The sequence below is a fragment of the Hypanus sabinus genome, chromosome 12, assembly GCF_030144855.1.
Source record: "Hypanus sabinus isolate sHypSab1 chromosome 12, sHypSab1.hap1, whole genome shotgun sequence".
Taxonomy (NCBI): domain Eukaryota; kingdom Metazoa; phylum Chordata; class Chondrichthyes; order Myliobatiformes; family Dasyatidae; genus Hypanus; species Hypanus sabinus.
Window position 1 is genome coordinate 33,888,593 of NC_082717.1, and position 23,767 is coordinate 33,912,359.

At 38.6% G+C, this 23,767-nt stretch overlaps 1 protein-coding gene across 4 annotated transcripts in view; it reads left to right on the forward strand.

Moving 5' to 3' along the window:
- The window catches only part of prkcea (protein kinase C, epsilon a), a 616,772-nt gene that overhangs the window by 582,385 nt on the left and 10,620 nt on the right, over positions 1-23,767 (forward strand). For all 4 annotated transcript variants that reach the window (XM_059985743.1, XM_059985740.1, XM_059985741.1 and 1 more), the window contains 2 exons: positions 6,956-7,144; positions 19,637-19,783. In XM_059985743.1, coding sequence (XP_059841726.1) covers positions 6,956-7,144; positions 19,637-19,783 — 336 coding nt within the window. The remainder of the gene's footprint in view (positions 1-6,955; positions 7,145-19,636; positions 19,784-23,767) is intronic.

Genomic DNA, 23,767 nt, shown 5'->3' on the forward strand with positions numbered 1-23,767 from the left:
TACTATGCTATGCATATAAAACACTTTAGAACGTATGTTTTAGCGCCGGGCTTGGAAAGATCCCGAGTTCAACCCAGTGACAGACCACTTTCGAGTGCGCTTTCCACCATGCCGGGTTGATGTGGAGGATCAAAAACCCAAAACACCAAAACCCTATAATTAAAGCACTGCAACACAAGTGAATCTGCAGATGCTGGAAATAAATAAAAAAAATTAAAATTAAAAAAAATATGAAATGCTGGCAGAACTCAGCAGGCCAGACAGCATCTATGGGAGGAGGTAATAATGACGTTTTGGGCCGAAACCCTTCATCAGGAGGGTTTAAACCACTGCGTTGCTTAGTAATAATTGTAGCTTTCATTGGGGCAGAGCCTTTCTCACTTTATCCTTTAAAATTGTTCCAATCATTGACCGACTGTAGCCTAACGCTTTTCCAATGACCGATGGCATTTCACCTCTTTCTGATCGCTTTATTATTTCCACTTTATTTTCAATCATATTCGTGATTATTTTCGTAAACAGAAACATTGCGGATTCAGATTTCTGCCGCTGGGTCCTAATGTCCACCATACTGAGACAGGTTAAATAAGGTCTGGGGTTCCGCTGGGTCCTAAGTTCCACTGCATTGAGACAGGTTGAATAAGGGACTTGAGCATCCACGAATTTTGGTATCCATGACGGGTCCCGGAACCAATTCCCCACGGATAAGAAGGGCCAACTGTGCAGTCGACGTTTCAGGCCGAGTCGCTTCAGCAGGACTGGAGAAAAAAAGATGAAGAGTCAGATTTAGAAGGTGGGGGAAGGGGAGGAAGAAACAGAAGGTGATAGGTGAAACCGGTGGGGCTGGGGGGAAGGGTGACGTAAAGAGTTGGGAAGTTGATTGGTGAAAGAGATACAGGATTGGAGAAGAGGGAATCTGATAGGAGAGGACAGAAGGTTATTGAAGAAAGAAAAGGGGGAGGAACACCCGAGGGAGGTGATGGGCAGGTAAGGAGATAGGGTGTGAGAGGGAAGGGTGAAGGGGGTGGAACATTTCCAGATGTCTGAGGAATCAATGTTTATGCCATCCCACCACCAAGTACATCTTTCCCTACCCCCCCCCCCCCCCCCACTTTCTGCTTTCTGCAGGGATTGCTCCCCATGCAACTCCCTTGTCCATTCATCCCTCCTCACTGCTCTCCTTCCTGCCACTTATCCTTGCAAGCGGAACAAGTGCTACACCTTCCCCCTGACTACCATTAGGGGCCCCAAACAGTCCTTCCAAGTGAGGTGACACTTCATCTGTAAGTCTGTTGGGGTTATTTGCTCTATCCAGTTCTCCGGGTGTGGTCTCCTGTATATCGGTGAGACCCAAAGTAGATTGGGAGACCACTTCAACAAGCACCTGTACTCCATCTGCCAGAAAAACAGGACCTCTCAGTGACCACCCATTTTAATTTCACTTCCCATTCCCATTCTGATCTGTCTATCCATGACCTCCTCTACTGTCATGATGAGGTCACAGTCAGGTTGGAGGAACAACACCTATATTTCTCCTGGGTAGCCCCCAACCTGATGGCATGAACATCGATTTCTCAAACTTCAGGTCATGCCATCCCCTTCGCCATTCCCATTCCCTTTTCCCACTCTCTCCTTATCTCCTTACCTGCCATCGCCTCCCTCTGGTGCTCCTCTCCTTTCCTTTCTTCCATGGCCTCCTGTCCTCTCCTATCAGATTCCCCCTTCTCCAGGCTTCCAGAAAAGGATTGTTATCTTTTTCACCAACCAACTTCCCAGCTCTTAACTTCACCCTTCCCCCTCCCAGTTTCACCTATCACCTTGTGTTTCTTCCTCCCCATCTCCCCGCCTTCTTACTCCTACTCCTCATCTTCTTTACTCCAGTCCTGATAAAGGGTCTCGGCTCGAAATATCAACTCTACTCTTTTCCATAGATGCTGCCTGGCCTGCTGAGTTCCTCCAGCATTTTGTGTGTGTTGCTTGAAATAGTATTTGTAATTTGCATTGGATTTTCTTTCCTTGTCCACCCTTCAGTTCTTGCAGTTCTTTTACATAAAAGAGCAGCTTTACAATTAAACAAACACCACAACATTAAAAAAATACCTCGTTTATGCTGGGGCAGTAAATTAATCTGATGGTGAGTCTGTGATAATGTTACTGGTGAGATTGTAACTTAATGCAGAGATACAGTCTATGTTGTAATTAACTACTGTACATACATTCAGCTAAAACTGTTCTCTGGAAATCAGATAAGAAACCAAACAAGCTTAAAGTGTAAATTGGTTTATTACTATGAAAATCTTGCCTGTCTACTGTTCATAGTGATCAATCCAATACAACTGTGTACTGAGGTACGTAACACTTATAGAAACAATGAGTGGATCTTGCAGTGAGTAACTTGCAACAAGTGATAGCTGGCGTGATAGCTCATTGATAAATTGTTAAATTGAATTAAGGCGGATGTGGCAGAAAGGTTGCAAGTGAGAGCAGAAGGAAAGCATTAAGACTGCTGGAGATTACATGTGCAGTGTCTTGGAAATGCAGGGAAATTCAGCTCAGAGTTGATACAGAACTGAAACTCAGACACCAAGATTCATCATGATGGGAAAAGGTTACCTAGACATTTGTTCCAAGAGGCTGTCACACCACTTCAAATTAGTTTGTCAGAATGGACATAATCACATTGAATGACAGAGCAGGCACCACAGACTGGATGGCCTAACTCTTGCCTCTTATCTTTAGTTTAGGAGAAGCATCTTCTCCCAACATTTCAGTTTTTAAAAATGGCAGAACTAAAAATAAAATAGATAAATTATTCGGCAGACAACAACACACACACAAAATGCTGGTGGAACACAGCAGGCCAGGCAGCATCTATAGGGAGAAGCACTGTCGACGTTTCGGGCCGAGACCCTTCGTCAGGACTAACCGAAAGGAAAGATAGTAAGAGATTTGAAAGTAGTGGGGGGAGGGGGAAATGCAAAATGACAGGAGAAGACCGGAGGGGGTGGGATGAAGCTAAGAGCTGGAAAGGTGATTGGCGAAAGTGATACAGAGCTGGAGAAGAGAAAGGATCATGGGACGGGAGGCCTCAGGAGAAAGAAAGGGGGGAGCACCAGAGGGAGATGGAGAACAGGCAAACAACTAAATATGTCAGGGATGGAGTAAGAAGGGGAGGAGGGGCATTAACGGAAGTAAAAATATTCGGCAGGTCAGTCAGTCTCCATAAATGAAGTAAGAGTCAATGATTAAGATCACTGATCTTTCATTGAGGCTGATGCTGGATCATTAACTTGAAATGTCGATAATGCTTCTCTCTCCACAGATGCCCCCTGATCTCCCAAGAACTGAATATAAAATTGCCCAGAAATTTACATTGTCAACATATGCATTTTTTGAATAAATGTTTATTATTTATTTCTTTAATTCCCCAACTCCATTCACGAATTAAGTGTCAATGATCAGTTCTAAATATTAAACTTTAAACCACATTGTGTGTATGTTGATTTGCGTTCCTTTTTTTTAGCATCCTTTAGAAAGACTGAGGTCAGAATATGACATCATCAGCATCAAATGTTCATCCCATTACTTAGTCGTACTGAATAGTTATGAGCAACATTAAACTATAATTGAAAAAATTAAGTTGGTTTTGTTAAGCTGACTATTGGGTATTTTTTAATGGCTAAAAGTGAGGTCATTTATGGGTGTGGGTCAGTCACTGAAGTTAACTGAATCAGAAGCAATTTTTTTTCAATCTTTTTATTATTGTTATTAATATCAACAAAATACAATTGATACATAGATAATGGGATTACAAACATACACATTTCAACTGCACATGAAAGAATACATAAGCAATGATTACAGTATAAATCAGTATTCCCAAATCATGGATGATACAATATATAAATAAACAAGGCAAATCTAGGTATATCATAATATATAATAAAAAAAGAAAAAAAATTGTGCAAGAAAACTAATCTAATAATCTAATAACTAATAAGGAAAAAAACAAAAAAAGAAAAAGAGAAAAAGAAAAACTGGAAAAAGAAAAAAAGGGCTGTTTATAATATCTCACAAAAATACAAAATCATCAGTGTCGTCAACTCCGATCCTCTCAACATATATAAAATCAGAACTGCAAAAACCAAATAGGCTTGAAACAGGGTCATATTACATCATATGAAAATATCGAATAAATGGTCTCCATATCTTTTCAAATTTAATAGAAGTATCAAATACACCACTTCTAATTTTTTTCTAAATTTAAACATAACATAGTTTGAGAAAACCAATGAAATACAGTAGGATTAATTTCCTTCCAATTCAACAAAATAGATCTTCTAGCCATTAGTGTAAGAAACGCAATCATTCGACAGGCAGAAGAAGATAAATGAAGTGAGTCCATCATTGGTAAACCAAAAATTGCAGTAATAGGATGGGGTTGTAAATCAATGTTCAATACCGCAGAGATAATATCAAAAATATCTTTCCAATATTTTTTCAAAAGCGGACACGACCAGAACATATGAGTTAAAGACGCTATTTCAGATTGACATCTATCACAAATAGGATTTATAAAGGAATAAAAATGAACCAATTTATCCTTAGACATATGGGCCCTATGTACAACCTTAAACTGTATTAATGAATGTTTGGCACATATAGATGATGTATTAACTAATTGAAGAATTCTATTCCAATTCTCAATAGGAATAATAAGGTTAAGCTCTCTTTCCCAATCATTTTTTGTCTTATAAAGGGGCTCTGAACGTATCTTCATAATTATATTATAAAGTTTTGGTATAAGCCCTTTTTGAAAGGGGTTTAATTCAAGCAAACTCTCCAAAATACCTGAAGACACAAAATTTGGAAAAGTAGGAAGTACAGTATTTAAAAAATGCCTAATCTGTAAATATCTAAAAAAGTGAAATCTAGGCAAATTATATTTATTAGATAATTGCTCAAAAGACATAAAACAATTGTCCAAAAATAAACCAGAAAACCTTAGTAATCCCTTAGTCTTCCAAGCCGAATAAGCTTGGTCTATAATTGAAGGATGGAAAAAAACAATTGGATACAATAGGAATATTTAAAACAAACTGAGTCAACCCAAAAAATTTCCGAAATTGAAACCATATACGTAAAGTATGTTTAACTATCGGGTTGTCAATTCGTTTCGGCAATTTAGAAAGAGCAAAAGGGAGAGAAGTCCCCAAAATAGAACCCAGTGCAAAGCCTGGTACCGATTTAATTTCCAGGCTCACCCAATGAGGGCTAAAAGATCCATCCCAATCTTTCAACCAACATATCAAATATCTAATATTAACTGCCCAATAATAAAATCTAAAATTAGGCAATGCTAACCCACCTTCCTTCTTTGCCTTCTGTAAGTATATTTTACCTAACCTGGGATTTTTATTCTGCCATACATATGAGGAAATTTTTGAATCAACATTAGTAAAAAAAGATTTTGGAATATAAGTTGGTACCACTTGAAAAATATATAAAAACTTAGGTAAAATAACCATCTTAATAGCATTAATCCTACCTATCAGAGATAAAGATAATGGTGACCACTTAGTAAACAAGCATTTAATCTGATCAATTAAGGGTATAAAATTAACCTTAAATAAGTCTTTGTGGTTTTTTGTGATTTTAATCCCTAAGTAAATAAAAGAGTCATTAACTAATTTAAAAGGTAAGTTTCCATAAATTGGGACCTGTCTATTTAAAGGAAACAATTCACTCTTATTAAGATTTAATTTATACCCAGAAAAATCACTAAATTGAGCCAACAATGATAAAACTGCTGGAATAGATTTCTCAGGATTAGAAATAAATAATAATAAATCATCTGCATACAAAGATAACTTATGAGTATCTGTCCCACGGTTAATACCAAGAAAGAAGCAATTTAATATCACCAACTTCATGAAATTTGTCTTTATGGCAGCAGTATAATGCTACACACACACACACACACACACACACACACACACACACACACACACGAAGTCCTGGTCCTAAGAGACTTGGATGTGTCATCCAGACTGATACTTTAGTGCAGTACTGAGGGAGTCTTGAAGGATCTGTCTGAAGGGAGAAATTTTTAACTGTCTTCTCATCTGGCATTTCAGAAGAATGTAGGAATTTTTATGGTATTTTTCAATACCAGCGTACTGTTCTTTGTTCAACTGTCTGGATATAATTTATCTGAATATTTCATTGCTGTTTGTGTGTCCTGGCATTATCTGAATTGGCACAGAGACTGTGTTGGAGGTGGCCACTTAAAGGGCTTCCCAAGGTTTCAAAACAATCTTTAAGCACAAGTATATTAATCAGTTAAAGGAGGGAATAAATAGAGAAACTTAAATGCACATGGTAAATAACTATCAATGCATTAAGTTCAAACCATTTCAGTATAAATGTTTTTGAAGGAAGTAAAGGAAATAAGGCATTTGCAATATATGCATAACATTTCTTAATACAATAGAGGTAAAATTCAGGTTCAGCAGAAATGGAAAGTGGTTTGGAGAATGTTGGCCTCCCAATGTACATCATCCTCTCCTACCCATCCATCTAACCTCCATCCACAACTCCATACCCCCAATTATCTACCCATTGAGTTTGGCAATGGGCTAATGGCAACTGATTTACTGCTACCCGTTTGGTATCTCTGCCTGATTGATTTAACAATCATGATTTAGAAATGTCCATATTAGTTCCTTTTGAAGACGGGTGAAATTTTGTTTGAATCCAAAAAGGACATAAACACTTTATTCATGTCTATCTGTGAAAACATCATCGGATATATTGAAGGCTTTAAATATAAAAGTTATGAATGAAGCAAGTATTTGAAAATAAACATTCTCAAAGTAATTGTGTAAAAGAAGTAACAAATTGCTTCAACTCATTGCAGAACATTCAGTTGACATCTATTTGCCTTTCTGAACAGATCCTACAGGAACTAGAGTATGGCCCGTCAGTGGACTGGTGGGCTTTGGGGGTCCTGATGTACGAGATGATGGCAGGACAACCACCTTTCGAGGCCGACAATGAAGATGACCTTTTTGAATCCATCTTGCATGATGATGTGCTATACCCAGTCTGGCTCAGTAAGGAAGCAGTTAGCATTCTGAAAGCGGTGGGTGCCCTTCACCTTTCCCCCATGGAGACTGCTTTGAGTTAACTGTAATTAAAACTGAATTTATTAACTTTGAGTATTTTCCAGTGGGAGTTGAAACACAGTTCATAATGCCACAGATAGGACATCAGTGCTTGGGATAAATTACACAACTTGTGGGAAAGGACAGAATGTTTTGTGATGTGTATATGTTTGTACTGGCTTATTTATATCATTGAGATTTTTTTTCTTGTGTGCCTTTACACAGCAGTGAAGTGAGTCTTACAAAACCTGTCAACTAGCCCTGTCACAAACACTATCCATCTTCCTACCAGCTGGTGCTCCAAGCTTTCACATTTTGTTTAGCTGCATAAAGCATACTTTGTCCTTGAGATTTATTCACAGGGGCTTTTTCACCTGTGAACAGTAACTACAAACCTCAATAATTTAATAATTTATTTCAGCCTCTGGTCTTCATTATAATACTCAGTCTTTATTCCATGTCAAAACTGAGGTATAATAAGCACCTGAGGGAGAGCAACACCCAAGAGAAGAAGTGGATCTAGATACAACAGAAGGAAACAGAAGCTAAAATGGCATTTAGTTCATGGATTTCAGAGCAATTTCAGTGAAATATGCAGCTATAGAAAAGATATCTTGGGATAATTTTCAAGTAAACAGAAATATATAACTATGTTGTGATTAAAACTGAAGTGTTCAAACTTCCTAACCAAAGCACATTACATTAGCATGTAGATTCAGACAGTCACTAGGCAAGTGTGAAACATCGACCCAACTCGGGCAAGAACCCTGTCAAACTTTCCAAATGAGGGTCTCCACTGGTGTATCAGATGTTTCTCTTAGTAAAGTTTGATAATTAAGCAGAAGATAGCCTCAAAGTGTAAGTGTAATTTTGTTTTCTTGTGTGATAGTATAGGTTTTAGTGGGCTGACTCCTAGGTTATAGATACCGTCCCCTTCCATATCCAGTAGATACTGTATCATCAGGTCCACCTGTGTCTTACCAGTGGTATTTTGTATGAGGTAGAAATTGTACTTAGAAAGCAAGATCTGTCTCAAAGTGGTTGGGGGGGGGGGGATAAAGAATTCATTATATCGTCTTTGGAGACATTTTAAAACATATATTGAAAAAATATTATCACAGGAATCCACTGTTGGTTTCCTAACATAAGGTTATAGTCTATTAGTCCAGGAGGTAATTTGAAGTAATTCTCAAGAAGAGGTGATTAATGTGTAGAATTAAGATTTACTGTTAAAGAATGTATGATTGAACTAGCATCTCAATAGAAAATGGAAACCTCCATTTACATTTATATAAAAGTAATCTATAATATTGATTCTAAAGTTAACTTGCATTGTCCATTCATTTTATTTTGATAAACATTCCAACGTATTTAGAGCTTTACACCCTGGTCAATGTCCTTCTTTCACTTTTCTATGTTTATATATATTCTCTTCTTGCCACTTCACTCTTCTCACCTACCTATCACCCCCTCCCCCAGGGCCCCATCCACCCCTACCCTTTCTCCTATGGTCCACTCTCCTCTCCTGTCAGATTCCTTCCTCTCCAGCCCTTTACCATTCCTACCCATCTAGTTTCACCTATCACCTTCTAGCTAGCTTCCTTCCTCTTCCCTCCCCTTCTTTTCCAGATCCTGAGGACAAGTCTCTGCTTGAAACATCAACTGTTTATCCATTTCCATAGATGCTGCCTACCCTGCTGAGTTCCTCTGGCATTTTGTTTGTTATGCTTTAGATCTGCAGAATTTCTTTATTATTTTTATTCTTTGTTTTCTTTTTTGTTTTTTTTCTTCTTGCTCTTATTCTCCCGTTATCCGAGTGAAGAAGACATAAATCTTTGGTTTACTTATTTGATGACTGCCATGTGATGCTGAGCCTGACAGTATTAATAAAGCTTTCCCAAACTCACCTCTTAGCATCTTTCAGAAGTTCATCTGGTTTACTACAAAATCAAATGAACAATTTTGTTTCCCCTACAAACATAGACCTGAAAATACAACATTAAAAAATCATGAAATTGTTGTCTCACACTGGGCAATCATGGATTCTAAACACTTACCTGTATCACATATTCAGGACTCATGCTCTGCGGCTTCTGTCCTGAAATACACAGCCAATGTTCTGACAAGTTACTGAAGAGTGATTGAAAGGAGGATTTTTTTTTTTTTGGCTAATTTTTAACTCTCCGCTAATCAGGGGTACAAAGATCAATAGATGAGCTCGCCCACAGTCCTCTCTAAAATCAATTAGTGCCATACAGAGTGTACACTGATCTTTGGATCATCCTGATCCTTACGGTTCAGCAGCACATCAGGCAAAACACTTAACTACTAAAAATACATACTAAAAACTTCACCAGGCTTGACCCTATAAGTCCTCTTCTCAGATGTTTGATTCCTTTAACAGCTGCTTCTGGAATATTTTTAAGCTTTATGGTGAAATTTCAGCTTAGTTATCAATGAGTTATTGCATTAGAAAGGAGGATGGTGGCTCAGATTATGCCTCTGATTCATTATGCAAAACACTAAATTGGATGTTCTATCTTAAAGTTTTAAGATTGTTGGTTGAGGGGAGAGCGACATCTGCAGAAAGTGTATTTTATCGGGTCTCAAACTAATTAGATAAAGAGACCCATTTGCCTGTGAAGATCAAATGTAGCAGATGAATGTAGCTCTGTGTAATACACTTCAAGATATTCACAAAAATCCAAGGAGATCACACTAGAATTGGCTTTTCTTGTGCTGAGCAATCACAATTTTTGTGTGTGTGACTATCAATTATGCAGTGCTGAATGGAAACGTGTAAATTTAAAACCCTCCCCCAAAATCTGTTTTATGTTTTGCATGTCTTATTATGTGCATGTTTTTGGTTCTGTTTGGCAAAAATTACTTGCATATGGCACTTCTATAACTTTTAGCCTGATTTTTCATCTCTTTATAACAATTAATGTGCTTTTTCAGAAGACACAACCCTATTTTATTTAAGATAACATTGTGTCAATTTGGTGACTTAGCAAAAGTTCAATTAAAGTATCACACTGACAATCTGTTTGCTTTTATATGTAATTCTAAAAGTGAAATGAAATCATGGTTTGTGTGGATGCTGTACTTTTCACTTCAATGGCACGTGATTATCATGGTGTTAATTGTCTGATTGAGACTGCTTTCAAAGCGATTTCTAAAGTCTTTATCAATCCTTTTTTTTCACCCTGAGAGAGTTTTCCTGGGAGCATTACTGGCTTTTATTGTAATCCTACAATTAACAGAGTATAAGTTAATATTACGCATGGTAGTTGCCACAGTAACTGCTGAGCGTCGAGTCCCTGTAGTTTTTTTTGTTGTCTAGTTTCTTGATGGTTGTATAGGTAGGGAACAGGAAAGACAATGGAATTAAGTGAGCGACTGGGGAGACTTATTTTTGTCCATTAGCAAGGGATTTGAGTTGGAAGGTTTCGTTTCCTAACATTGTGTAACTTGACATTTGATCTTGAATTACAACACAGAGTTATCTATCCTATTCTTGAATAGTTTGGACTAAATTATAGTTAACTTACTTTGGAAATATTAAAATGTCTACTGTGCAGACTGGCACAAACCATAGTGTTTAAAGGTGTAGATAATTTTACCTATACTTTCAAATCTCATACACAAAGATGAACTGCTTACAATTAGCAATTTCCCTGTTTGCCAATTATGAGAAAATTTCCCAATTTCTCCAAATTCTTGTTTGCAGAATTGACGTATGTGAGAGCAAGCAAAAACTATGTGAGAAAGGAAAATCGTTTTAAATTTTCACTTATGAAATTCTATAATTTTATGTCTCAATTTTTGTGTGGCATTTTCAGCCCTTTTATCTGTTCCAGCTGGCTTCAGCCAGGTGCTCAGTGGCACCAAATGTTACCAGTGTTTCCTGTTGTTGACACAAGAACTCCTATCTTCTTTCTGATCGTGTGTATTTTTAAAAATTCCACCAATGTAACTTTATACCTCTAACCATAAGACATGGGAGCAAGAATAGGCCAGTCGGCGCATAAAGTCGGATTCACTATGCGATTGTGGCTGATTTAAATTCCCTTTCCAGTCCCATGCTCCTACCTTCTCCCCATAACGTTTGAATCCCATACTTAATAATCAAGAACCTATCAACCTCCACTTTAAGTGTACTCAGTGACTTTGCCTCTGCAGCCAACTGTGGCAATTAATTCACAGATTCACCACCCCCTGGCTAAAGAAATTCCTCGCCATCTGTCCTAAAGGGATGTATTATTCTGAAGCTGTGCCCTCTAGTCCAAGATTTTCCCATTATTGGAAACATCCTCTTCACATCCCCTCTATATAGGGTTTTCAGTATATAATGAGTTTCAATGCGATTACACCCACCTCCCCATTTTACTAAGTTCCGGTGAGTACAGACTCAGAGCCATCAAAAGCTACTCATGCATTAACCCATTCGTTTCCAGGATTATTCTCATAAACTCCTTTGGACCCTCCAATGCTAACTTATCTTTCTGAGATATGGGGCCAAAAATTGCCCCTAATACTCTGGGGGTGGTCTAACCAATGTCTTAAATAAAGTCCTAATATTACATCCTTTTTTTATTCTACTCCTCTCAAAATTAATACTAACATTACATTTATCTTCCTCATTACTAATTCAACCTGCAAGTCATCCTTTATGGAATCCAGCACCAGCTCTCCCAGTCCCTTTGTACTCTTTCTGCAGACAGATTTTGATCGTGCATAACTGCTCTTCACCATCAATAAGTGGAGCTAAATCTAACCTAGGGTGAAACAATGGAAGTATCATCTATTTACTTATAAGGACGACATAGAGAATAATTTGGGAACAGCTCAACCAATCTCCTGGTCAGTTGAAGTCTACACTTGGAAATTAGTCAGTATTCAGAAATAAGTATTAGTAGTTATTGTTTGATTTAGAAAATTCTATTTTGCTATGAAAGTACACTTCTGATGTGAAAGACGTTGTACCAAGTGATATGATAGTGCAGGTGTTGGTACGAGTTATAATAATCAGAATCAGATTTAGTATCACCAGCATATGTTGTGAAATTTGTTAACATTATGTCAGCAATGTAGATAAATGCATGATAAATAGATATAGAAAAAAATGAATTACAATAAATATATATCCATTAAATTGTAAAGTAGTGCAAGAAAAACAAGTAAAAAAGTAGTTCATGGGTTCAATGTCCATTTAGAAATGAGATGGCAGAGGGCAAAAAGCTGTTCCTGATATTGTTGAGTGTGTGCTTCAGGCTTCTGTACCTCCTTCCCAATGGTAACGATGAGAAGAGGGCATGTCCTAAAGGGTGGGGGTCTGTAATGTTGGACCACCTTCCTAAGGGATCACTCCTTGAAGATGTCTTGGATATTATGGAGACTAGTACCAATGATGGAGCTGACTAATCTTACAAGTTTCTGCAACATATTTTGATCTTGTGAAGTACTCCCACCCCCTTGCCCGATGGTAAGAGTATGTCTGTAAAAGTTTTTGAGTGTTTCAGTTGGCAAACCAAATCTCCTCAAACTCCAATTGAAATACAGCCATTGTCTTGCCTTCTTATTAGCTGCATCAATATGTTGTGTGCAGGTTAGATCTTCAGCGATATTAACAGCCAGGAACTTAAAATTGAACTTGAAATGGAGTATGATAGCAATGGACAGAGCACAACGATCTAAGCACTGATATATAAATACAATCAGAATAAGGAAAACAATGAAAAATAAAACAATTAAAAGCCCACAGCATTCAAAACAAAGTAGATGAATTGATGATACAGATAGAAATAAGAAGTAATGGTCTGAGCTATCTTAGGATGGCCAAGGTTGGGAAAGTGTTTATTCTCTGATATTTGACACCTTGAACAGATAACTTGAAAGAGAAATGATGCATAGTAGTACTCTTCATAAAGGAGATGAACAGTGAGTAACAATTATATCTCAGAAGGTCAAGAAGAATCTGTTCAGATGGAAATAAGAAACGACAGGGGCGAGAAGTTCAAAGGTGAGAGTGATTTTTAGGCCCCTACGAGTAGCTACTCTAAAGAATAGGAACACACACAAAATGCTGGTGGAACGAAAAAGGACAGGCAGCATCTATAGGAAGAAGAACAGTCGACATTTCGGGCCAAGACCTTTCGTCAGGACTAACTGAAAGAAAAGGTAGTAAGAGATTTGAAAGTAGGAGGGGAAGGGGAAAATATGAAATGTTAGGAGAAGACAGGAAGGGGTGGAGCTGGAAAGTTGATTGGCAAAAGGGATACACAGCTGGAGAAGGGAAAGAATCATGGGATGGGAGGCCTAGGGAGAAAGAAAAGGGGAGGGGAGCACCAGAGGGAGATGGAGAACAGTCAAGGAGTGATTGTGAGAGGGGCAGAGATAGAAAAAAAAAGGAGAGAAAAAAGGGGGGGAGTAACAAATAAATAAATAAGGGATGGGTTAAGAGGGGGACGAGGGGTATTAACGGATGTTAGAGAAGTCAATGTTCATGCCATCAGGTTGGAGGCTACCCAGATGGTATATAAGGTGTTGTTCCTCCAACCTGAGTGTGGCTTCATCTTGGCCTTAGAGGAGGCCATGGATAGACATATCAGAATGGGAATGGGACGTGGAATTAAAATGTGTGGCCACTGGGAGATTCTGCTTTCTCTGCCTACACTAAAGAACAGGATATGTATTGAACAATAATGTGAAGGAGTCACTGCCATTATTATGGACAGTTTAAATCTTCATGTAGATTGAACATAGCGAATTGACAAAGGGATTTTGAATGATGACTTCAGATGCTGTTTGCAGGCAGTTCTGTAGATCAGAATCTAATATAACTAAGCAGGGATCTGGTCATCAGACAGGAATAATCAATGATTTCATGGTGAAGAATCCTCTAAGGAAAAGTGATAATGACATGATAGAATTTCACATTCAGTTTGACAGTGAGCTCAAACTAATGTTTTAACTTTAAAAGCATTTTCAAAGGTATGTCGGTAGAATTAGCTAAAGTGGATGGGAAACATCAATTACAAGGGAAAATGATAGTTAAGCAGTGGCTGACATATAGGGAGATATTTCATAATACTTCACACAGATATGTTCTGAAGGACTATCGATCTGTGGCTGATGGTGGGCCAGAAGATTAATAAAAGTCTTAGAAACCACCAAAGGATAACTAAAACTGGTGAGAAAATAGATTGAGGGTAGTCAACAAAGAAGTAGAAAATCATGGTAAGAGCCTTTACGTTTATAAAAAGATGATAGAATAACAAAAATAACTGCTGGACTCTTAGGAGAAAAGATTGGAGAGGTAAAAATGGCAAAAATGGAAACAACAGATTGTGAAAAATATATTACTTCTGTCTTCAGGATCTTAACAGTAGTAGGTAATGAGGGGTTAAAAGGAAGGGAGAACTTTAAAAAATAAAAAAAATATAGAAAGAGGGAGAGGGAGAGAGGCTAACTGATTGACTATAGGCCAAAGGAGAGGTTACTGACTGTAAGGAGTTTGTAATTTCTCCCAGTGATCATATGGGTTTCCTCCAGGTGCTTTTGTTTCCTCCCACCTTCCAAAGATGTATGGGTTAGTAGGTTAATTGGTCAGATGAGTGTAATTTGGCAGCACAGGCTTGTTGAACACGACGGGCCTGTTACCATGCTGTGTCTCTAAATAAAGTGAAAAAAATGAGTTCAGACATTCTTATAGATAAATAACAAACTGACAGGTGGAGTATAATGTGGGGAATGTTATGTTCTCTAAAATAAATAAATGAATAAGTAAAAAAGAATATTATTGAAATGAAGAGAGACCAGCCAATGCTGCTGTAGGAAGGTTCAGGATGTCATCACACACAAAACACAGAAAATGCAAATACAGAAATAACTAGGAAAGTAAATGGAACGTTGGTCTTGTTTTGCAAAGTGAATTCTGAAAAGAAGAAGAGAAGTCTTGTAGTCATACAGAGCTTTGACGATACAATTAAAACAAAAAATGCTGGGAATACTCAGCAGATCAAGCCAAAAGTAACCAAGTCAGTGTTTCAAATCAAAGACCATTAGTCTGATATCACCTACATTTGATTTTAAATCTTATGCTGTTTATATTTTTAATTGTATAAACTGCCCTTGATGTGTGCACTTTATTGCTGTATACATTTTCCATGGAAAATACAGCAAAACTTAGAACCACTTGGAAGAGTCAATCAATGGTTAAATAAGGAAATACTGCATTTCTGAGTTAAATGTAGTGACGTTCTAAAATATTTACTGAAAAACGTTTTTAACTAAATGAGTGACCTGAGCCACGCCTTAGGTTATATGTTAAATTCTGAGTGTGTTTATTGTGGCATAAGTCCATTATTTGAATTAAAAAATTGTTTTTAAGACCATATTATAGTAAATCACTGTAATACTCCAACTATTTAGAGAACTAATTCAACCATAATAAACTATTACATGTATAAATGTTTTGGTCTTAGGCCAACAAGAAGACTGCAGGAGTAAGTAACAGGAGAACATGGGCAGGTTAGCAGATTAGCAATGCAGGACATACTATAATGAGAGTTGTTCCAGGCAGAGAATGCATTGAAGAACCTTGAAATCTGTAACACCCAAGGTAGTAAAATTCTTATCAGGATGGCAAATAGAAAGCTAAGAATCCACAATTAGCAATAGACTATAAAAATTGCAAATGGAATAGAGAGTGCTAACTTTAACTCTGGATAAATCTTGGGTATGTGGGCAGCAATGTGAACAATATTCTTCCTGCTCTAAAATTGAGGCTCAGTATATCTGGGCCCAGTACTACCAGATAGCTTTGCGTATTCCTGAGCTTGGCAGCAGTTGAAAACACCCAAAGTAAAATCACTAAGATTGGTGGCCTCTTGATGATACCATTTAAGTACTATGATCAACTGCTAAGGCGATTCCACGGAAAAGATTTGAGTTGTGGAGAGGGTCCTCAATGTTAGGTGGTGGGGAGCTCTATGATTTTGCAAGGATGTATAAGCTGCTGGCTTAGGCCTCCTCAGCCACTATATCCACTTCCCAATGTCATCAACTGGAAAGAAAGTCATTGCGGAGTCTGTTCAAACTGTCTAGGGAGATTGCAGGCAAACCACAAAGGGCAGTACCTGGTGTGGGCAGGTATCTTCCCTGCCAGTTAAACATGCCTAGAGCTTAGAGAAGTAAGGTGGACAGTTCTAACAACCCATCTGCCTGGCTTCAGCCAGAGTATAGATGGGAGCCCAGTCAAGTAGTTTCTCTGTCCTGGATGGTATTGAACTTCTTGAGAGTTGTGTGAGCTACACTTATCCAAAGAAGTGGGCTGGAACCCATTGTGCTCCTGACTTATGCCCGTGGGTGGTGGAAAATCTGGAAAATCAGGAAGTAGTCACTTGCTGAAGAATATGCGGCCTCAGATTTGCTTGGTATTTAAGAGATGATGTGTAAGCAAATTGGATATCAAAATTAGCACTTCATGTCATATCAGAATTGGTGAAAATTAATGGATAAGTAATTATTTGGAGATCATGGTTAATGGCTAGGTTTTGGTGTTCAGATTCCAGAAAATGGATGAATGAAACAGATATTGTTTACAAAATATGAGTCTTTTCTAATTTCTCCCAGGGACCAACTTTTATTCTCCTCTTCTGATACACCATGGTTGTCAGCAGTTCTCCAATGTCAAGTTCAATTGTCATTCAACCATTCACGGGAATATAGGCAAACAAAAAAAACTTTGCTCTGAGTCCAAGCTGCAATACACAGTACCAACAGTCGCACACAGCTCATGGAGCACATATAATAATGAGAGCAGAAAAACACACAAAATAACACAGAAAAAATAATATACAAAAATAGTAATAATGTAGCAACTTTTCCTGAGTCCCATGCCCTGTAGGTTGGTTGTCCTGGAACCACATTTCAGCAAGAACAAACTACAGCAGTTCCTCATTTCGCAAAGTTCAACCACAGGTGAACACAATCCAAATTTATCTTCCCAGCAGTGAACACAAGAGGGCAGCACTGATGGGAGGACCACACCCCCAAACCAGTAGAGAATCCAAATGTACAAAGCTAGCTCTGGTGTCTCCTTCACCAGCGACAGCAACAGGTGATCCCACCAAGGCTTGAGAGCGTTATCTGCACAAAACAGAAGCAACACAGCTCCCCTGCTATCAGTCCCACTAATGATCTAGTGGATCGGACTCGCAGTATTCTGCATTACCAAAGTCCAACAGGGTCTTCCAATCACAAGAAAAATGCCCATGCTAGTTATTTCCTGCATTGTGTCCAGCAACTCACTATTGGGGTAGATATGACGTACTTGATGTCCTTAATATCCAACAGTGTCTTGTGATTGTAAAAGAGACAAAGAACGAACAATTGCACCTTTGTTTGGACCAAGAGAGGCTGCTGTATCAGAACATGCTGCTGACGTAGCCAGTCTTCATTTGTGAAAGTGGAAGAAATAATGATATAATATACGAGTTTGGTCCTATCTTCACCCAACACTCATGCCCATACATGTTTCAGAAGAGTTACTGAATAAAGGTCATTTGAGAAAATGTTTGGTTTCTTCAACCACTTTCTGTGGAGCAATTATTAGGTGACCAATAACAACTCCCAAAGAAGATTGGGGTAGAATTTCTTCATTGCCTGGTTGGTAAATTTTAATTGAGTTTTACAATGGTGACTTTATTTTTATTGAAATTTTTTCAAAGGCATAAAATTCAGGCAGTTCAAAGAGGGACAAATTGTCTGCCTCCATCAGATTCTACCTAAGCGAACAAAATAAAATTCTGTTACATAAGCAAAATAGAACAATTGTGTCTTGACTCCTGCAGGCCTGTGCAACAACCTGTAGAAAGTTGGGCTTCCAGGTGTCTCAAGAGCCCATATTTATTAATGGTTGTCTTAACTAGTCATTAAGCCCTTGTGTTTTCTGTTTAATCTTGACAAGTTTATTGTGACTGACATGGGTTTTCCGTCTTTTGTGATAATTTACAGCGGATACCCGATTAGCGCGCATCACGAGGTCTTTGTGTTGAAAATGTTTTGTCACGCAGTGTCACTCGCTCATGCCAGCAATGTTTTGTTGGTATTCAAATGCATAAACTCGTGTTTCCGTCCCTACATGGGAGTCCGTCATTCGTCCATGCCTGGCTTCAGATGTTGCCAGCGCGCACAGTGACAAGTTGCTAGAAACTGAATGTAAGAACAGTAATTGTTGGAAGCAGGCTGTGTTTGTTGAGGCAAAAATAAAATTAGTGTTTCATGCTATTGATCTTACATCAGATGATAAAAATCAGACTAAGTTTTATTTTACCACCAAGATGTTGCAGAACACAGAAAAAGTTCCTGTACCTAGAATTTTATTGTGTTCTCTTGATCAGTGGAAGTCAGGATTCTACCAGTGTGCAATTAAAGGTAATTCCTTTTCTTAGTCATTAAACTGGCCTAAGATTTGCTATTTTTTTAGCCTTGTAGCCTCTAAAATTGAGATCAGAGTCCAAGTTTTATAACCAGTCTCCTTCTCCAAAGGTAATTCAAGGGTTTTCATAAAGTCACACATTATATCACATGAAGACAGCCTTTTTGGTCATTTGATCTTGCCATCCCTTGAAATGTAAGACCTACAGTTTTCCCATTACAGCATCAGGTTATTTCCTAAATGAGTCAATTGTCTTAGTTTTAACTGTGCTTCCTGCCAATCCATTCCAAATGTCAGCCACCCTCTATGTAAAGAAATACTTCCTGGCATCTGCCCTTTGAAGAATTTCTAGGAGCCAGACATTAGAAGACTTGGAAACTCATATCCACGTTTTCAGGAACCCATGCAATTGTCAGACTGAATGCCAATCATATGTTCCTTTGAACATTTTCAATAACTCTTTTACAGACTACATTATGTTGGTCTTTGCGTCACAATGAATGTCCTGAATAATTACATTGTACACAGACTATATTTTTGGCCACATGTTTAAAATAAAGCTAACAAAATCCAAACCAATTCAAGACAGACTATATGATTTTAATCAAGGCTGATGTGCCCAAAACCCAATTTTCAAATCTTTTAAGATATAATTAGATCTGCTTCTTACATACATACTTTTCCCAGTAGCCTTGTTAATAAACTGATGAATTAAGAAGCTACATCACTATAATTACCTCCAAAGTATTCATGAAATGTGACTAATGTGCTAATTTGAAAATCCTTTTCATTCTTGCTGGCTCCCTAACGCTTCAAATCTCATAAAGCTATTTTACTGTCTTATCCCAACTTTTGTAAATTTGAATAATTTCTGTCCTATTGTTTTCTCCCAAATGACTGACAGTTGCATTGTTTGTTATGGCTCTATTACGCTGTTATATATCAGGAAATATTACATGTTTGATTTCATTTTCTATGAAATGACAAACAAATCCAATATTTTACATCTTGTCTTTCTCTGTTTTAGTTCATGACTAAGAGCCCAAATAAACGTCTGGGTTGCGTGACATCTCAAGGTGGGGAGGAGGCAATTAAACAACACCCATTTTTTAAGGAGATTGACTGGGTGCTACTGGAACAGAAGAAAATCAAACCCCCTTTTAAACCAAGGATAGTAAGTACATTGCAGTTCATTACCATTTAAAGAAATACATAGCACTGATTAAAGGTATTTCAGTATAATTGAGAAAAACATTGAAAATGTGGGTGCACGAGCTTATTAACTATGCTTTTTAAGGCTATAATGGAGAATATTATTTGCCTGTCTTTTTACTGGTAAATGTTGGCCTCAAAACAAATATTATTGTATCAAGTTTCTTAAAACTTTAAAGTTTATATGTCAAATTTAGTATTTCATATCGGCTGTATCCTAGGTCTCATATGAACAAATATTCTCCTATTTGCAGCAATATACAAAGTAGCCGGAGGAACCCAATGGGTCATGAACAATTAGATTTCCCACAGTGGGAAATAAACAATTAATGTTTTGATTCAAGACCCTTTATCTGCAGCCTCAACCTGGAACATGAACTGTTCATCTTCCTCTGTAGGTGCTGCCTAACCTGCTGAGTTCCTCCAGATCTCTAGATCTCTAGTGTTACTCCAGATTCCAGTCTCTGCAGGGTCTTGTGCTTCTGTCTTCATCAATTTCTAATGGTAGAGATAGAGATGACAAGCAATAGAAGATCTATGAGCAGTGTTAAGTTTTGTAAAGGTCTTTTTGTGCCACACCTAACACTTTTGATCGTGTACCTAGTATAACTGACCAATATGTGATATGTGGGACTGGATCAAAGTGACTGACTGGTTAATCTTGCCTCTGTATACAGAGAGATGTAGCATTTGCCTGGTCTCATCTCCAGAGTGGTAGCAGTTCAACCAATACAGTTTGCCTGTTCTCCTGTGTTTTCTATATTTTGGTCAGTGTCAAGAAATACATCATATCTAGTCACAGCACTCCATTCAACCTTTTGTCCCCCACAGAATTTGACCTCATAATCATTTAATTCTGAACTACTTTCTATTCCAAATAAGAAATAAAAAGACTAAAGCTTAATCACTGGATTGGCCTTCTGAGACGAATTTTCAGGAATTTCAGGGAAAGGTCATTCCAGTACAATGACAGTGTAACACAGGACATTGCTTGTAACTTCCAATTAGCATCAAGCTTTAGCCTACTCTACCAATGGAATATCCATTGGGAAATCACAAAAGAATTAGGGGTTTTTGCCTGCTGGCTTATGTAGCAGCAAAAATGGGGAAAGTTCTTTTCAAGAATCACTGGTTAAGCTACAGTATGTGATTTAAAGTGTAAACAAGGAACAAGGAATGCAACTCGTTTCCAGATTTAAAGATAAAATACATATTGAATCAAAGTGGCAATAAAGGCATTTTGAAGGGTCAGTGCAAATCCATTTGGGTGTGAGCCTTTGCTACAAAATTCAGCAGAGTCCAGGACTGCAGGAACTACTGATGGTATGTTGCACACTTAATATGCAGTTTAGGTTCTGATCTTGGGGGGTGGGGGGGGTTGTTCAGGACAGTGGAAATGCAGCCCTGACCTGAACAGAGCAAGAGCTGGAAGTGACTAGGGGATTAGTATGAATAGAGTTGGAAATTGGAGGCGTTGAGGCTGAAAATTGGAGCCTCTACAAAAGGAAAGGGGCTGGCTAGGGATCCGAGCCTTTGGTAGGAAATAGTTGAAGAAGATTATTTGACGATTAGAATCTGGAGGTGGGTAGTATACCTGATTGCTGGAGCCCTTTTGAAAGGCTTTGAGTCGAGAGGAAGACTGGGAGATTGTGCTGCGAGGGGGGTAAGATATCAGTGTTTCCCCATGATAGCAGATACCTTAGAAAAATGCGACATAATTTCCCCCCAGATAATGTTCCTCACTCATTGAAAGGAGATTGGAATCATCCCATACCATATCAGGCACACAAGGCTGAGTTGCACCTAGAAGTAACTGGTCAGATTTTCCTGAATCAGAAATATCACAATTATATTTCCAATTTGGATGTAATAAGCAAATCCAAAGAGAAATATGGTATGCATTTGAATTTTGGCCACTTCTTTTTACGTTCATTCATAGTAAATTCATTTAGGCAGTATTTATTCTGATCTCTAATTGCCTCTCAAGTGATTAACTTGCTGAAACCTCACTGAAGGCAATTTTCAATAGGTTTTAATAGGTACATTTAAAGTCAGAGGAATGTATACAATATACATCCTGAAATTCTTTTTCTTCGCAAACATCCACAAAAACACAGGAGTACCCCAAAGAATGAATGACAGTGAAATGCTAAAACCCCAAAGCCCCCCCCCCAACTCCCCCTCCCACACATAAGCAGCAGCAAAACAATGGCCCCTTCCAGCAAAAAAGCATCGGCACCCCCCAGTGAGCACTCAAGCATGCAGCAAAGCATCAGTAAAGACACAGACTCTCAGTACTCCAAAGAATACTTGTTTACCCGGTAATTTAACATACCACAGTGTGTATCTGTGTCTCTCTCTCCCTCTCCCTTTCCCTCTCCCTCTCTCTCTCTCTCTCTCTCTCTCTCTCTCCCCCTCTCCCTCTCCTCCCTCCCTCTCTCTCCCTCCCTCTCCCTCTCCCTCTCCCTCTCCCTCTCTCTCTCTCTCTCTCTCCCTCCCTCTCCCTCTCCCTCCCTCCCTCTCTCTCTCTCCCTCCCTCCCTCTCCCTCTCCCTCCCTCCCCCAATAAGGGAAAAAGAGATATCCCCATTTCACAGCAAGAGGAGAGACAAAACAAAGCAACTTGCTGATTTATGATGTTAAAACCTGTTGCGTCACTTTTTCCAAGCTCTGTGCTCAAAGAACTCAGGTCTCTGGGCACACAGCCCCCAGCCAGCTCGCCGCTTGCAATCTTCCATCTCCCACGACACATTAGGTGGCAGTACTGTCCTTGAATCCACCCACCTCCAGAGCTACAAAAATCCTGCACCCTGAAGGTGTTCTAGACTTCTGGGCCGCATCCTTGGCATATCGAAAAGCAGCTGGTCATGAGGCCCCGAGAGTGCGTCACATTTCTGCAAAGAACCAAAGTCAGCGTATAACTCCAGGTCAGGGTCTTCAAAAGAACCTTGAAAGGGACAAAAAGAGACATCAAAGAGAAATAGAGCGATTCCCGAAGATGCAAGCAAAGGAGTTGCCGTTGGGTGCCGTCATCTTTTAAGGTCCACCTTTTAAGAATTAGTCAAATTTTACTATTACAAAAGATATCCTTTCATTCAAGATTTTATTGCATTGATGGAATTTACATTTCCCAACTGCCTTGGGATCAGAAATTCTGTCTCTAGATCAGCAGTTCAATCCTCTGGCAGCAGGCCTCTCCTTCACAAGTTGTAGCCAGTACAATCTTCTCTGCAGTGGTGTTCTGGGGCAATGGCATCAATACATGGTGGTGTATCAATCCTGGTGGTGCCAACAGGCTCAGTAAACTGATTAGAAACGCTGTCCCTGTTATATGAGTCAAACTGGACACACTGGAAGCTGTTGTAGAACAAAGGACCCTACGGAAACTCCTGGCAATTCTGGACAATGTTTCTCACCCTCTGCATGCCACCTTGGATAAACAGAGGACCACTTTTAGGAATAGACTAAGACAAATGTGCTGCTCCAAAGAGCGCTGTATGAAGTCATTCTTACCCTTGGCCATTTGGCTCTATAATGAGTCAACCTATAGCTAGAGAAGTGATGACCCCCTCCTGTTCGACTGACTGAGGTAACTTATTTTTTATTCTTATTTCTCTCCTAATATTTATGTATGGGTGCACTTGTAATGCTACTGTGAAACTGCAAGTTCCTTTGGAATCAATAAATTATCTATCTATCTTTCATAGAAACATAGAAATCTACTGCACATTACAGGCCCGTCAGCCTAAAATATTGTGCCAACCTTGTAGCCTATGCTAGAAACTATCTAGAATTTCCCTACTCATAGCCCTCTATTTTACTAAGCTTAAAAGACCCTGTTGTATCCACCTCTACCACTTTTGCTGGCAGTGCATTCCACACACCCACCACTCTCTGTGTGATATTCCCTTTGTACCTACTTCCAAATACCTTAAGCTATATCTCCT